General features: G+C 41.6%; 1 protein-coding gene across 1 annotated transcript in view; it reads right to left on the bottom strand.

Moving 5' to 3' along the window:
• Positions 1 to 17,042, bottom strand: part of myo10l3 (myosin X, like 3) — a 76,175-nt gene that overhangs the window by 18,131 nt on the left and 41,002 nt on the right. The window contains exons 4-20 of the mRNA XM_061235017.1: positions 14,294 to 14,481; positions 13,576 to 13,710; positions 13,130 to 13,254; positions 12,958 to 12,971; positions 12,649 to 12,733; positions 11,864 to 11,967; positions 11,474 to 11,603; positions 10,235 to 10,353; positions 8,326 to 8,472; positions 8,088 to 8,188; positions 5,934 to 6,000; positions 5,095 to 5,187; positions 4,400 to 4,468; positions 2,933 to 3,015; positions 2,521 to 2,629; positions 1,751 to 1,831; positions 143 to 267 (exon numbers count right to left, since the gene is read on the bottom strand). Of these exons, the coding sequence (XP_061091001.1) occupies positions 143 to 267; positions 1,751 to 1,831; positions 2,521 to 2,629; positions 2,933 to 3,015; positions 4,400 to 4,468; positions 5,095 to 5,187; positions 5,934 to 6,000; positions 8,088 to 8,188; positions 8,326 to 8,472; positions 10,235 to 10,353; positions 11,474 to 11,603; positions 11,864 to 11,967; positions 12,649 to 12,733; positions 12,958 to 12,971; positions 13,130 to 13,254; positions 13,576 to 13,710; positions 14,294 to 14,481 (1,775 nt within the window). The remainder of the gene's footprint in view (positions 1 to 142; positions 268 to 1,750; positions 1,832 to 2,520; positions 2,630 to 2,932; positions 3,016 to 4,399; positions 4,469 to 5,094; positions 5,188 to 5,933; positions 6,001 to 8,087; positions 8,189 to 8,325; positions 8,473 to 10,234; positions 10,354 to 11,473; positions 11,604 to 11,863; positions 11,968 to 12,648; positions 12,734 to 12,957; positions 12,972 to 13,129; positions 13,255 to 13,575; positions 13,711 to 14,293; positions 14,482 to 17,042) is intronic.

The following is a 17,042-nucleotide window of genomic DNA, read 5'->3' as shown; positions in this document are numbered from 1 at the left end:
GATTACACATCTTGCAAAGATGGGTGCAGGATAAACATGAATAAATGTATGTCATGAATAAAAAATGTTAAAAGGAGCCAAGATATCATTTGAAATCTTAACATTGCCGGGTGTACTACAAATGACCTGTGAAGTCTCTTACCTACTGAAGAAGTCCTTAAAAGTCCTCCGAACGGGGAACCCAGCCCGCCGGATCTTTACTGTCTCCAACATCCCGGAGTAACGGAGTTGATTCAGGACAACTTCTGGATTAAAAATACTTGCATTCTGAGGAGGAAGGTGAGCAACAAGGTGATCTGTGTGTATTATACCATATATCTACAGATGAAAAATAAGAACAGCCTTCACGCTGTCTTTTACATTACTCTGGCCATTACTCTGCTTAATTCACCTGGCTTATAGCAAATATAACTATACTGCTGACAGGAGTCGAGAGTGTGATGAGCAATGGGCCCTCTGGGCAGCTTGTTCCCAGTAAAGGTCAGACCAGGCTCCTGCGGATGCATAAACTAAGAAAATGCTGACCTCATTATCCTCCGGCGAAATGGGCAGTATGTAATTGCTGGTGTGTCTGCAATGTGAGAATAGGCACCACGTGAATCAGAGGAGTTATGTCTGCCATCTCCTCTTGACGTCAGCAGTATTTATATATATATTTACATTACAGTTATTTAGCTGAGGCTTTTATCCAAACTTTATCTGACTTACAGTTGATTAGAATATGCAGGGGACAATAACAGTTGATTAGAATAGGCAGGGGAGAGTGTATTTTGGAGAGTGCATATCTAGACCTCTCTGCCACTGCTATGTGTTTGTGCTTTTATGTTGCACAGTGGAACACGTTTTCATCACAGATTTTGTTATTTTTTATTATTTGAAATGTCCAGTTACTGTTTATTTGTAGCGCAATATCTATATACCTGACATGGGCAGTACCCTGCTGATAGCAACCCTGGGTGATGCTATGGCCAATAGTACACAACCCTGCCCCAGCATTGTCAGAATTCAATATCATACATTAGGGTGTGTCACTGCATTGCGATAGAACACTTTTGTGTGAACCTATGACTCTTAAAATGGCACAACTGAGCACTTTATTAGGTATTTATTAGACTTATTTTGTATTAGACTTCTGCTGCTGTAGCCTATCCACTTTGAGGTTTGATGCGTTGTGTGTTCAGATATGCTCTTCTGCATACCACTGTTGTAATGTGTGGTTATCTGCATTACTGTAACATTCCTGTCAGCTTTGACCAGTCTGGCCCTTCTCCTCTGACCTCTCTCATTAACAAGGCATTTTTGCCCATAGAAATGCCACTCACTGGATTTTTTTGGCTTTTCACAAGCTCTGTTGTGTGTAAAAATTCCAAACCACCCTGTCTGGCCAATAATCAGTCACTTAGATCACATTTTTCCCCCATTCTGATGGTTGATGTGAACATTAACTGAAGCTTCTGACCTATATCTGTATCTGTATTTGCATTGCACTGCTGTTACATGATTGGCTGCTTAGATAATCACAAGAATAAGTGTTCCTAATAAAGAGTTCAGTGCGTGTATATATCTGTTAGTGCAGATAGAACAGCATGCCTGTTGCCTTTTGTTTGGTGAGACAGTCATTTATATTGCATTATGTTCCATTACAATCCCTAATAAGATTACATTACTCAGAGCTCACACAGAAGGCCCATCTATGAACAACAATAAGACAAATAGATTTTATTTCAGTACTGACTGCGACAGGGCTCACCTTCTCCATGTTGGGCTTGATGCAGCGGACAAAGAAGGGATTGGAAGCACTCAGAGTGGCCATCAGAGCATGCAGGGAGTCCTGTGAATGAAATAACAATCATCATCATCATTATTATAATCATCATCATTGGTCATTACTATAATCTACATCTCACACAAATATGAATGGTAAATGGACTGCAGTTATGCAGTGCTTTTATCGAAAGTGCTGTACAATTAATGCCTCTAAGTCACCCATTCACACACATTTGGCTGTCATGCAAGGCACTAATCAGCTCAGCATTGGGGGTTAGGTGTCTCACTCAGGGACACTCCAGACGACTATAGCCCTTACTTCCTTAGCTAATGTCACCCCAATGAGCATCATATTAAGCACAATATTGACTGCAAATGTACATATACACTGCTAATAGAAACAGCAGAGGTGAGAATGTTCAGTGAGACCCAGGAGACCATGCAAACACACATACACATGTACACACAGACACACACGTGCATGCACATATGGAACCCCCGCACACACAAACACATGGGCATGCACACACACATGCACACAAATACACACACAGCCTAATTTCTTGGCCAAAGATTTCATCATACTTGATCTATCAACATGGTTGCAGCAGATATTTGCGAGGCAAACATTAATTTATACTTCATTTTTGTGTTTTAACATAATTAGGCATTAGAACAGAAAACACTACTTAATACAAAGGTGTGCCTGTAAAAACATATCATTTCCTACCCACAATTCCCTGGAAATCTCACCCTGAACTGGGAGCTGACTGTCGGCTTGCGTCTGGCAGTGCCCATCTTTACAGTCTCCTCAGTACTCCGGCTCCCCACTTGCTCAAACAGGTCATAAATGAAGTCCAACCTGAAACACACATAAATACACACAGCATTCACAAACACATAACATCCACAGAATGGAAGGAGTTTGCTAAATAAATGCTAAATAAATAAATGCTAAATAAGGTTAATAAATAACATTTCAGGACTTCTTTACTAAGCTGCAGTACTCTACATTTACACAGAGAATTTACTCAAACACTGCTTGACTCTCTCCACCTCTGATTTTATTGTTCAGAATTTTATTGTTTGTGTGGGCTTATCTTCTTTTTATATATGAATGCGCATTTAATAGAGCACTGAATGGCAGCACATTGGTGTGACTCACCTGCTCTCTTTCAGCATGTTCAGAATATCATCTCTAAAAGTGTCTCTGTTTTTCTCCAGAACCCCTCTCACGTCATACAGAACCTAGGAGAGACACACAGAACTCTCTTTAATTAAAACTGCAAGTATAAGACCTGAGCCAGACAGAGGACAAACTGGACCCTGCTGTAAGATCCAGTTATGCTCAGCTCACACCCAGCTAGACCAGCTCAGTTTTCAGCTGGTCCAACCATGTCAAGCTGGGAGCTGGTCTGAACTGGTCAACCAGATAAACCATGTCGAGCTGGTCTGAACTGATCAACCACCTACCAGCTGTTTCAAAACCTAGCTTAAGCTGATTTTTCAGCACGGAGCTCATCTCTTCATTCAAATTTGTTTAATTTATTTCAAACCGCATCGCTCTCCAAATGCATCGATCTTCTGATGTCATCCTCTGCCTGCTGTGCAGTGAGTGATTCAGGACCAGTGCCAATATAGTTGGCAAGTAGGCCAAAGGTCGCCCTGCGGCAGTCGCATGTGGAGAATAGCTGGGTGTTCGCAGTGATGGCTGGGTATTCGCAGCAGGAGATCCACAGGGAATGGGAACTCCCTCTTGAGCTCAGTGGCCTGTGACTGTGGATATTAATCATTTTAGATCATTTATACTCCCCAATTTGGAGCCTGCCATTATGTATATAGAGTATACATATGTATACACCACTGTATCACAATGGGATTTTGTCCTTGTGGTCATTGTCTGTTTTGTACTATACAGCGTTTTCACTAAAAGGGCCCGTCCAGCTATACCATACAGGAAGTATCTAAAACACTCAATTTCCCCGTTCCTAATGTGAATTCTAATGTTAGATAGACTTCAGAGTATTAGACTGGGTTCATCTTTGTGCTTTATTAATTTACACATAGATTACACATATAATGTAACTGCAAGACAAAACCAGTGATTTTGTTATTTAGATTTTTGTTATATTTTATGTTCTATTTTTCTTCTCCCACATCAAATTTTTCTGAATTGGTGGTAGGATAAAATCATGCATATAATCTCACATTCAATCAGTGGCTCTTTTGAGTGTGAATGGGGGGGGGGGGGCGTTGAAGGATTCTGACTGTTCACACTTTAAGAGTTTACAATGAATCTCAGGGTTCAAAAAGGCTTCTATGGCATAGTACTCTCCACTCACATCACTCTAACAGTACAGTTTAAACATCTGCTGATGTACTGAAATTTCAGAGGAACCATTAAGAGTTTGACTGCCACAGCAACTGTAACCAGAGCTTGTGGGCAGGTTTTGAGTTATTTTAGCATTTATTCAGTTCTATAGTGTGAAATGGCATTAGAAGGCTTCAGGTATAGAGGCAGAGTGTTCCAAAATCCTAAGAAGGCACAGTGTGCATGCAGTTCTTTGGGTAGTAATCTGCAAATGCATCTCAGAACACAAATTTTAATCATCAATATTAAACAGATAATTACCTCTCCAGCATAGTGCTTTATGCCAAACTGGTGATCTGCCACCCTGGGCTTTACATAATAAGGGTTAGTCTGTGGAGGCAAGCACATGTTACACATTACACCTCATAATATAGAAACAATCTCTCATGTTTCAAATCAATTAATATTGCAATCTCACATATTTCAGAGACTATTGAGCCATTATATGAGATGGGGAATATACAGTACTAATGTTATATAGTATATACCATACATGTAGCTTCCCTAAAACAGGGGTAATATGTATAAAAATGGCTACGATTCATACATGGTTCACCAGATATGGATGTAAAAGCTCAAATTAAAATGGACAGTCTAACCTCATATCCATTGTTTCATTTCAAATCCAATGTACTGGAGTACCGAGCCAAAACATCAATTGTGTCACTGTCCAAATACTTCTGGACTACATTGTATATATAAACTTACCTTGAATACTCATCAATAATAAAGATTGGATGTTCACTGTCAATGTCAGTACTAGCAGTTCAGTTTTAATACAATCCTCAGTCTGCTTTTCACTGCTTGCCTACACAAGCAAACAAAATATCCAATTCATAATAGATTATGCACGGAACTAGTGAGAGGAAATATTATATATAACTAGTTTCTCCAGGAGTGTGTTATACTCACTGCATGATGATTGCGTAGTTTTTCCAGGAGTGTGTTATACTCACTGCATGACGACTGTGTAGTTTTTCCAGGAGTGTGTCATCTGTGCCTTTGGGGAAACGACTCTCCTCATTGATGAGTGCCAACAGGCCCAGTTTCTGGCGGATAACAAGAGGCAGATACACTACACTCAGTTTCCTAAAGGAAACCATTCCTGGCTGTATAATATGTGTCCCAACCCTCAAATCCAAATCCAGCCCTGGTTTTCTCTTCTCCCGGGTAATTAGTGCTACCGATTGGTCAGACTGTCTTCATGACTGATTCCCAGGTAAAGGAAAGGTGGAAAACCAGCAGTTTTCAGCCTTTGAGGACCAAGAGTCGTCTGATCCCTGCACTACAGTATCTCGAGCTGAAAAGGCATTCCTTTTTTAAGCTGTTACACAGGCACAGTAGTGTATCTCTTCGGTATCAGGAGCCCATTCTTACGGTTTAACACTTATCTGCTCAAGAGCCATGATGTCACTGTACAGAATCATAAACTCTCATTACTAATCCTGTCTTAATATACTTAGACAATGCAGTACATGAGTTTAATTTGTGCATTTAATAATATAGTTTGTAAATTATCATGTACTTCATATCAAACTTTGATTATGCTCGAATTAGTATAATGAAACATTTAGAGCACACCCAATAAACAGTATAAATAGAGAAATAAGGCTGAGAAGAATTCATGGCCTTAATTATTTAAAAGCTTCCCACAAAACAACATTTTATTACAGACCAGATTCCAACAACTTAGATTCAGAGTTAGCATAATGGCTTATGGCTAATATCAGTGCAAGTCTCAGTGGCCTCAATGTTGGTCTCATTGGTTGTTTCATAATGTGTGCAGGACTTATACCTTCTCAATTAGATCCAGACACTCTGCATTGTCCATCCAGTCTATTGCATCCCAGCGTATACCCTCCCTATGAGAAAAATAAATGAGATCAGTGAAACACACGTTTGTTTAGTCAGTCATACACATGTACGGAGACATCCATGCACTCAACTTACCCAATTGTCACAGCTAATGCACTAATAAGTCATGGCTAACGTGCCAATTAAGCAGGTGAATCATTGCAGCGCTGGATTACTTTATACATATATTATCTTGGTTTAGAACCCAATTGTCACCAAACATGTTCTCAAGCCTGATAAAGGGCGGGTAAGTAATAGGCTGCCACCACCCTGCCTCTGTCACTGGTGCAACTCCGAGCAACTCTGCTTATTCAGTTGAACTCTACTATACAGTACGGTGCAAAAGTCGTAGGCACCTGTATAACACTCTGTACAGATAAGATTCTTTCAAAAATAATTCAATGAAAGGTCCTAAATAAACATACTATACATTTTACATTACATTTTAGTAATTTGGCAGAATTGTTAAAAACTGAATCAAATCAATATTTTTTGTGTTTTTGTGAAACAGCCCTGCATCACTTCTCCATGATAGCCAACACTATCCTGCAGTTCTATAAGACAATCTGCAGGGAGGTTGTTCAAGCATGTTGGAGAACTTCTGCAGTTCTTCTGCAGACTTTGGTTGGCTCCTTGCTTCTCATCTCAGACAGCTTTGATCAAGTTTCCATGTAAAAAATGTTACTTTTTTAAATTAAATACAAAAATGTTGTCACGTTTCAGGTATGTCTTGCCATGTTTTATGTTTACTCATGTTGTCTTAATCACGTAGTGTCTTATCATGTATTATGTTAGTCTAGGTTCGTCATGTTGTTGATGTTTCGTTACGATTTATTTTCTTGTCATGTCTAGTTATGTTTCGTACGATTATATTACCTTGTTATGTTGAATGGTTAACGTCTTAGTTTCGTTTTGTGTTATGTTTTGATTTATGTTTATTGTTACGTTATCTGGTCGTTGTTTATGCATACACTTTTACATGTCTTTCCGCAAACCTTGCGTTCTGCCTTTTCTCTCTCTCTCTTTCTGTCATTCACTCCCTAATTGTTTCCATTTGTCTATTTACTAAAACTACTAATGCTAGATCAGGATTGGGTAGAAACTAACAAACTAATCATGTGTTCATGTTACCTTACGTTTCTCGTGCATGTCATTTACTAATTTCCATCGCACCTGTTTTCCATTTCCTTGCTACCCTCTAACTAAATTGTCTACACCTGTCTACACCCGCATTTATAGCCCAGTCGCGCAACTGTTCTTCGCGAAATTGTCTGCCTCTGTTTACCACGGAACTCTTGAGCATTACTTACGGTTTGAGTTCACGTTACGATCCAAGCCTGTTACCGACCATTGTTTATTGATTTCTGTTTTGTTGACCACTGTTTGTTTTTGACCACGTCCTCGCCTACCGTTTTGTACTTTTGCTTCGCTGATTGTTTCATGGTTTCGACTCCCGCTTCGCCCACGACTACGCCTCTGCCTGCCGTCCGCCTGTTCGTCTGCCCCGCTGACAGCTCTCCTGCTACCGGACCTCCCTGCACGTCTACCGACTACGAGTTTGCCTCTTCCCTCGGCACCGTGCTTTTTGTTTGTTTACTATTTGTTTATTTGTTTGGCTGGATCTACGTGTACGGACTTTGCTTGTTTTGACTACGCTCCTGGGATTCGTCCCGAATAAAGCCCTGAGGGGTCTTTATATAACTATTGTTTCTGAGTCGTGCATTTTGGGTCCAACCCCCACGCACCCGTCTCAAATGTCTCTGTAAAATTTAATATTTTGGAAAATGAATATTTGGAAATCTCAAATATGTGATTTTATACTAACACACACAAAGAAAAATATATATAATAAAGTCTAGGGTGCCTAAGACTTCTGCGCAGTACTGCACATACAATGATATTATATGATTTATTATACTATACACTAATATAGAAATGTAAGAAACGTGTGTGTGTGTACTTGTATTTGTGTATGTGTGTAGCTTATATGGCTTATATTTGGGTCTTGTGCACTAATCACGCAACTGCAATATTGACTAATAAATGATGAATCATACCATGAGGAGAACTGTGGTGTTCTCTCATTGAATCCTACCTGTTATACTCCAGCTGTTCAAGGGAAAAGATATGCTTGTTGAAGTACTCCTGCAGCTTTTCATTGGCATAGTTGATGTTGAACTGCTCAAATCGGTTTACCTGTGAGACAGAGAGGGACACAAAACCATATGACCACATACCATGAACTGGTATCACACTTCTGTCACAACTTCAACTGGGAGTAAGACAGAAGCTCACTCTTCTATTAGCACCTTACAGGAAGTGGGAGCACTCACCGTAAAGTTCTCAAAGCCAAAGATGTCCAAGATGCCGATGGATTTAAAGTTGTCCTTCCCTTTAATCTTCTGATTGATCTTCTTGATGATCCAAGAAAAACACTCTGAGTACAATGCCATGGAAACTGAGTCACGCGAGTCAACTGCCTGTCAATCAGATGAGAAACAAGCACAAGAACCCACCATCTGTCAGCCAGAGAGGAAAGCGTCAACATGGCAACACATAGTGAAAAGCAATGAGCCCATTAAGAATGTAATAAACATTAATGTTTTATGAGTATAGCTGGGCATTCAGCTCTATTAAACTTGCAATATTGACCACAGTCAACTATTGCAGTGCAGTCCGTATGTATTTTGACAATTGGCTTCCTTCACTGTCATTGGCACAACTCCGGGCCTCATGTCAAGAAACGCCAAGAAGACAATCCAAAGCCTAGAATCAAGACTAGATACCGAAAGCTTTCTTATCCCTTTCATATTACAGAGGACAGTCTGCACTTTAACCCCACGTTTATTGTTTCATTTCAAACCCAATGCGCTGAACTACTGAGCCAAAAGAACTGAAATTGTACCAACTGTCCAAATACATACAGACTGCACTGGATATGCATTAAAACCTCTCTGTGTTCACTTGGTGTTGTTGAGCTGGAGAGGAGCTGCTTCTCCCTCATATGCTCCTCCCATATCTGTTTGATAAGAGACATAATGCAATGTCAAAGGCAGAGATTATCTAATACTTCCCTCAGAGACTCAGAAGTGTTTCAGAAAGTGGAAGCCACACATTACATTAAGAAGGGTACAGTCCTTGACCCGGTCTGTGAATCCTAGGACCATAGTCCAGAGGCCCCTCTCCTTATTTTTTCTCTCATTGTTTTCATTAGGATTAGCTGTTTTTTTTTCCATTTGGTTGGGTGAGGGAGAGGCCGGGGGCAGACATGCGGTGGACGATCCTGTCTTTATCTCTGTGTTCATTTCCTTAATGGACCAACTTTGAAACCTAATTACAATCCTTTCACAACAACATTTCAGTGTAAAAAATATGCTCCTTAGAATCTGATTGATTGCTTGATCGAATGTTCGATTAAATGATTGATTGACAAGGCGCCCGGTCCAAAATGCTAACAAGATACATCACACACCTACATGTACAAATTCCTTTACATTGCAAAATATCTTGAAAACATACACATTTAGAATCACAGTAGAATTTGTATTTACTTAATTTCTCCCTTGTTATATGTGGCCGTTTTATGTTGAGCATTTTTACTTGGACTAAAAATAATGATACGACATACGCAATCTAATAAAGCGATAATAATATTATGACACCACTACAGGTTTATACCGACAAGAAACAACCACATCACAATTGATTACATATTGCTGAGCTTTGTCATCCCCTGCATTGTTAGTGTAATGTGTCCTCTACTGATGGAGTCCTGTGCTGTCTGACTGTAATGCATCATTCCAGTCATTCTCTGTCTAATTCTGAAGGGCAGCAGTGGCTCCATATTCCTGGTCTGAGAGTTAAGAGAGAGTTTGTGCAGGGTCAGGGAAATAGACATCAGAGCCTGGCCAGTGTGAGGATACATTATGAGGAAGTGCTGTAGGACTCCATTAACAGAGCCAGAAGAACATCTCCTAGACAAAAACACTCTGGTTTTATGTCTCTTCTCACAATAAGCAGGGTTGTTAATGGGGGCAGACCTGGGTGAAATAAATAATGGTTTTGAATTGACCATGTCTGCATGCTTTTATGCATTTAGTGCTGCCATGTGTTTGACTGATTAAATATTTGCATTAACAAGCTGGTGTACAGGTCTACCTAATAAAGTGGTCGCTGAGTGTAGATATACTGTAGGGCAGGCAGGGGACTGAGGGTGTGTCTGGGCGTGTCAGCTGAACCTACCTGCTCCACAGTCAGAGGAGAACAGATCTCCTCTCCTCGAAGGATCATGGAGCGCTGGGTCAGAACCTCAGACAGCTGGAAGCAGTCCAGGCCCAAGAGATCACTCACAATACTGACCACTGCGGACACAAGGAGACATTAGTGTACACACCACAAGGAGAACCCACACATACTGTAAGCACACACACACACATGCACTCACAATACTGACCACTGCGGACACAAGGAGACATTAGTGTACACACCACAAGGAGAACACACACATACTGTAAGCACACACACACATGCACTCACAATACTGACCACTGCGGACACAAGGAGACATTAGTGTACACACCACAAGGAGAACACACACATACTGTAAGCACACACACCCATTATTCCATGCACACACACACATGAACTCACAATACTGACCACTGCGGACACAAGGAGACATTAGTGTACACACCACAAGGAGAACACACACATACTGTAAGCACACACACCCATTATTCCATGCACACACACACATGAACTCACAATACTGACCACTGCGGACACAAGGAGACATTAGTGTACACACCACAAGGAGAACACACACATACTGTAAGCACACACACCCATTATTCCATGCACACACACACATGAACTCACAATACTGACCACTGCGGACACAAGGAGACATTAGTGTACACACCACAAGGAGAACCCACACATACTGTAAGCACACACACACACATGCACTCACAATACTGACCACTGCGGACACAAGGAGACATTAGTGTACACACCACAAGGAGAACACACACATACTGTAAGCACACACACACATGCACTCACAATACTGACCACTGCGGACACAAGGAGACATTAGTGTACACACCACAAGGAGAACACACACATACTGTAAGCACACACACCCATTATCCCATGCACACACACACATGCATTCACAATACTGACCACTGCTGACATGAGAAGACATCATTATACACACCACAACACACACGCACACACACACAGGCACACACACACTATACTACATCGAAACTACAAAGCCTGGCAAACTAATAAGATCAAAAGTTCTTGATTGACCCCTAATCACTGTCTGGCTGGGGTGCCTTGCTCTCAAACAGAAGAATCCCTCATTCCCCGTCTCTGATCAGGGGCAGGGTGAGACAGCAGGTGCTAGTGCAGGCTGGAGCAGGTCTGGTTCAGGGTCCTTACATGGAGAGGGTCATGGCAGGCAGTGCTCACCTGCCTTGGTGGTGATCTGGGCCCCCCCTGCAGTCATGAACTCAATATTGCCCATCTGCAGGACTGCCGAAAGCAGCTTGAACACGTCGCGGATCTCCTCGTCTTTGAACTCCATGACCTTCAGTGCTTCCTGCAGTCAGGAAACGAGAAGAAATTTAGCACACGCTACTGCTACCTTAAAAACCTGCAACACCCACTTTTCCAACACCCATCCCTCCACAGAAGCTTGAGCTTTTCCTTTTATCCACACATTAGAATGCACATGCCATAATGTAGAGCAAAAAACAACAGGATAATGCTTGACCCCAGTTGCTACATGTGCATATGCTGTTTGTACATATGCTGTAAGCCCTGTTTGTACGGTGACTATGCAGGGTAAGAGTCACTCACCATCACGCTGTCAAACAGCCGCTTGTCATCCAAGCTCCTGTCCTTCACACAGCCAGCCTGGCTCAGGTAGTGGTATGACTCTGGCTCTGTCAGGAAGTATTGCTCTGAAAAAGACATTCATTTCATCACCACTGTCATCCCAAAGAGCAGTTTACATAAAAATAATAATGTCTCAGTGTGCAAGAAGTGCACAAGAAGGAGCCTTGAAAAGTGTATAACACTCAGTGCCTTCACTCTTTTTTGAATGATGAATGAATGATATCTCACTTCAATTCAGTTTCTTGTATTTGTGTATGACTTCATATCATCCAAATATGCCAGCATGACCAGCTTGACAATTGAGCTGGTCAAGCTGGTCATAAAGCTGGTCTAGCTGGATATGAGCTGGTCAACCAGCATGGCCAAGCTAGTCATGAAGCTGGTCTAGCTGGGTAAGAGCTGGTCAACCAACTAGTGCTGGTAGCTTGTCTGAGCTGGTAGCTGGTCAACCAGCTAGCAGCTGTTTCAAAACATCGCTTTAGCTGGTCAAACCATGTCAACTGGGCGCTGGTCTGAACTGGTCAACCAGCAGCCAACTGTTTCAAAACCCGGTTGAGCTGTTTTTTTCAGCAGGGATAACTGGAACTTCAGCACTTGGTCTGCTGTAGTGCATATCAAACTTTAGACGTGTAACCTATTGTGATTATTCCGTGACAAAGTTACCACCCCACAGGGAAGAGGAAGGGTTTGCAGTTCAGCCTATGCCATTGGTGCTGTACTCCTCCTGTCCAGCAGGCTGCACTAACCTATTTTGTCCTTGTCAGCTCCTGCCAGTAGCGCATAGAAGATGTGAAAATTACGCTCCTCTGGGTTTTGTCGCACCACTCGGTTCTAAACAAGGGAAGAACTTTTCATAACAATCTTAAATCTCACAGATGTCCCAGTCTGCAGTTTAAGCCCTTATATCATGGGATGTTTTAGCACTCACATAAAGCATAAATGTTCTTTCAGGCTGATACTAAACACCACTGAAATGCATTGATATACACAGGCAGGAAATTAGTTTGAGAGGCAAAAGATGATGAGGTCACAGCAGGTCATAGGGAAAAAGTCACCTTTTCAAGTAAATCTGAATAAGACATGTTAAGGAAATACAAGTCAGTCAGATGTAGGTCTTTATAGGTCATGCAGGCATGAACTCTTCAGTAATGGAACAGGAAGAGACAAGAAACTTCTCCCTGTTTCTCAGTAAGTGTGTGGATGGGTGTGTCAACAGCAGAAGGATACAGTCGATTATGCAGCCTCCGTGGATGTTGCCATTCTGGGAGAAGTGCAGCAGGATAAATTTCCCAAAGCGACTGGAGTTGTTGTTGTACACAGTCTTGGCATTTCCAAACGCCTCCATAATGGGACTGCAGAAAAAGAGAAAAGAGCTATAACTAATGGCAGTTGTCTTTTAACTACATATAGCTGTTCTGCTAGTTTTTTCTATGAGTGTGTGTTTGTATGTGAGAGAGAGAGCGAGAGCGAGTATGTACAGGTATGGGTGTGCAACTGTGTATTTGTATGTGTGTGTGTGTGTGTGTGTGTGTCTCAGAATGAGAGAGACCGTGTACTTATTAGCAGATATTTAGGTTATTATAGATTATGTAAATTGCTGCTTTTGTGGACATGCTAATAAAGCATAGTTGAGTTTGAAGGAGTGTGCAGTGTATTGAATCACAGGCATGTACCTGCTTTGTACAATGGCCTCCTCTACATGCGTGGTCCTCTCAGAGGGCGGGGTCCCAGCGGAATTCTGGCTCATGACTGACAGGAACTGCAGTAGCAATTTGGTGCTCTCCGTCTTTCCTGCACCACTCTCTCCACTGCGTGCACAAACAGTGTTCCTCAACATCACGCTCTCCCCACACACTCCACACACATACACAACACATGCTATTCCTCCGCTTTACAAACACCACTTTATTTATTTTATTTTATTTATCAGGGACAGGCACATGAATCAACATTTTCAGTTTCCACATCAATGTAAATGCGCCAGAGTTAGCTAATGAGCTCATTGTCATCTGTAGTCCCAAACCTGCATATCTTTGGACTTCCATCTGCCTGAAGCGCAGCCTCAGCCATTTCTGATAAAATCAATCCCGTGTATGAGAGGGGCAGATGAGAGGGGCAGATTACTGGGACACATTCTTGTCAGCAAGGTAGAGTACGACCCCTATCCGCTATCACAGAACAAATTCCTGACAGGCTGGAAGTGTTCGGCAGACAGCCGTCAGTGTGTGAGCTCTGTCAGTCAAGGAGACCCCGCTCACAGACGCTCAGAACAGAACAGTGTGTAATGGCAGAGGTGTACACACTCCAGTAAGCGTCAGCCTGGAGTGTGTGAGCTAGCCCCAGCCATATGGGTCCGTACGAGGCCAGAGACCCTCGGGGCCTTGGGCTCACCTGATGAGGACGCACTGGCTGTCGTGCCTCTTCCACAGGCAGCGGTAGCACTCGTTGGCCACGGCGAAGATGTGGGGCGGCAGCTCGCCCAGGTGGTGTTGGCTGTAGAGGTCCACAGCCGCCAGGTCGTACAGACCGGCGATAGGCTTGTAGGGGTTCACTGCCGCCAGGATAGAGCCAATATTGGTCTGTCAGGAGAGAGAAGGAGGTGAACAAACCTGGGACAAATATGTAAGTGTTTGGGATTCTAATAGTTTTCTACGCTTTACTGAGCTAGCCTGGTGTATTGGAACATATGAAATACTCTCAACAAGTGTAAACCTCGCATTCCAGGCCTTTTGGTTGGCTCAATTGCACTAGGTGAGATCAATCAAGAACAGAAAGGTATTTGAATCCAAAGCAATTACATATGTGACCCAGATCTAGAGGTGAGAGCAGAATATCAGAATAGATGAGAAATAAAGAATAAAGAGGCAGGAGCAGAAAGAGGACACAAGGAAGAGAAGTGAGAGGAATGAATGGTATGTGTTCATGGTACTGCTGTTTACCTCATGCTAATCTCTCTCCTCTGCTCTGACCAGAAAAGAGGGCTTTTTTCGCTTGCATGTTTTATTGCTTAGGTAAATCAATGACTGATTACTTACACCGGTACAGAATATAAAGGGCTGTGATCGGCTTATGATAAACCCCTGATAAAGAATATTCATCATCTATCTGAGATTAGTTCAGCCCTCACTGCAACCTGCTTCAAAATATCTTGTTTTCTTAAGCATTCCTGGGACCAGGCAGTAAATAACCATTAAAATAAATAAATTGAGCCTTTTTATAACCACCCTGTTATTATTTGAACATTAATTTCAGTTATACGCTATTCTTTGCTTTTACCATTTAATTATTCATTACACACTATGAATTATTCATTATTATTTCATGCATGTGTAAATCCTTTAAGAGGCATGCATTGTATTCATGTGATTTTGGAGCATTCTTTATTGTACTATTACAAGCATTCTTTTAAAGATCAAGTATTTAATTGCTTGACAAATCCACCCAACTGTGTATTAGATTCTCATAGCATCAGGCTAACTGACTATGGCTCTGCACAATTATCATTGCTATAAAAAAATCAGAGAACACACTTTAATTTATTAAAGGAAAGCTTGTTAAGAAAATAACATGATGTGATTGATGTCATTTGCCATGTATGGGTCTCCTCCATTATGAAGCTGACTTGGTGTCTATAACAGATCTCCATTATGAAGCTGACTTGGTGTCTATAACAGATCTCCATTATGAAGCTGACTTGGTGTCCATAACAGATCTCTATTATGAAGCTGACTTGGTGTCTATAACATATCTCCATTATGAAGCTGACTTGGTGTCTATAACAGATCTCCATTATGAAGCTGACTTGGTGTCTATAACAGATCTCCATTATGAAGCTGACTTGGTGTCCATAACAGATCTCTATTATGAAGCTGACTTGGTGTCCATAACAGATCTCTATTATGAAGCTGACTTGGTGTCTATACCAGCTCTCCATTATGAAGCTGACTTGGTGTCTATAACAGATCTCCATTATGAAGCTGACTTGGTGTCTATAACAGATCTCCATTATGAAGCTGACTTGGTGTCTATAACAGATCTCCATTATGAAGCTGACTTGGTGTCTATAACAGATCTCTATTATGAAGCTGACTTGGCATTTGCAGTCACAGATGCATGAAGTGACAGCTGCTGCCAGTCCCTTAAAAAATGCATTTATTTGTCACTTTTGAACACAAGGGGGCAGCAAAATGAATAGTCATATTCTGGTAACCTTCTGGGTTCTCACGTGTACATTCTGCAATCCATCACTGCTGTCATCTACTCTCAGATCAGCAACTAATATACGTAATAGCCATTTTCATGTACACATACAAAATCATTCATAAGAACGACGGCAGGAAATTTTATATTGAGGAGTGCGAACAAAAGCTGTTCTGAGAGCGAAGGAACATTACCTAATTTAGGTACATTCATCCGGTTAAGGAAACAATAATGTCCATAAAACAGTTAAGTGAAATAACCATGTGTAACAGGTGAGAAATTGCCTGAGTCCGAGGTGGGATTTGAACCCCGGCCTCTCACTTGTCCAAATATTTGTTGAACGAACGCGTTACCAGTCAGCTAAAGACGAACACGCCGCTAGCTAAGGGCAACAACGTTCTTTTTGAATTCTGAGGGTTACGTCATCGGGGAGTGTTGTCGAGGTAATCTGCTACCAGCCTTCGCTTTTCACTGCACCATCCGTGCTTACTAGCGAACTAGCTGAGCTAACCATGCTACACATGCACATACTGCATATAATAAGTGAATTATGGAACACAATTTGCCAAATATATATGTATATGCACAGTATATATGCATATGAATGCACATACAGTATGTATTATTGATTAATAAAAAGCATCTTCACTGTCCAGTAAGTCAACAGCGGGCATATCTTATCAGTGCACTGCATTTTATCTGCACCTGTTTCCGGTTTAGGTAGACCATAAGAACATAAAATAATAATGATCAGAAAAGGCTAATCAGTGTTTATACGGTGTATAGTCTGTCTTTATTTATTTACTCTATTAAATTTACACTGCCCTCCCCATGTGAGGGCAGTGTAAAAACCATGGGAGAGAGATTGTGCTGTCATATTTCATCCATTCCACACCCATTGTTACATTTCTAGCACACACTCATACCATGCCTTGTCCAG

The sequence above is a fragment of the Conger conger genome, chromosome 3 (genome assembly GCF_963514075.1).
Source record: "Conger conger chromosome 3, fConCon1.1, whole genome shotgun sequence".
NCBI lineage: Eukaryota > Metazoa > Chordata > Actinopteri > Anguilliformes > Congridae > Conger > Conger conger.
This window is presented reverse-complemented; position numbering and strand designations above follow the sequence as displayed.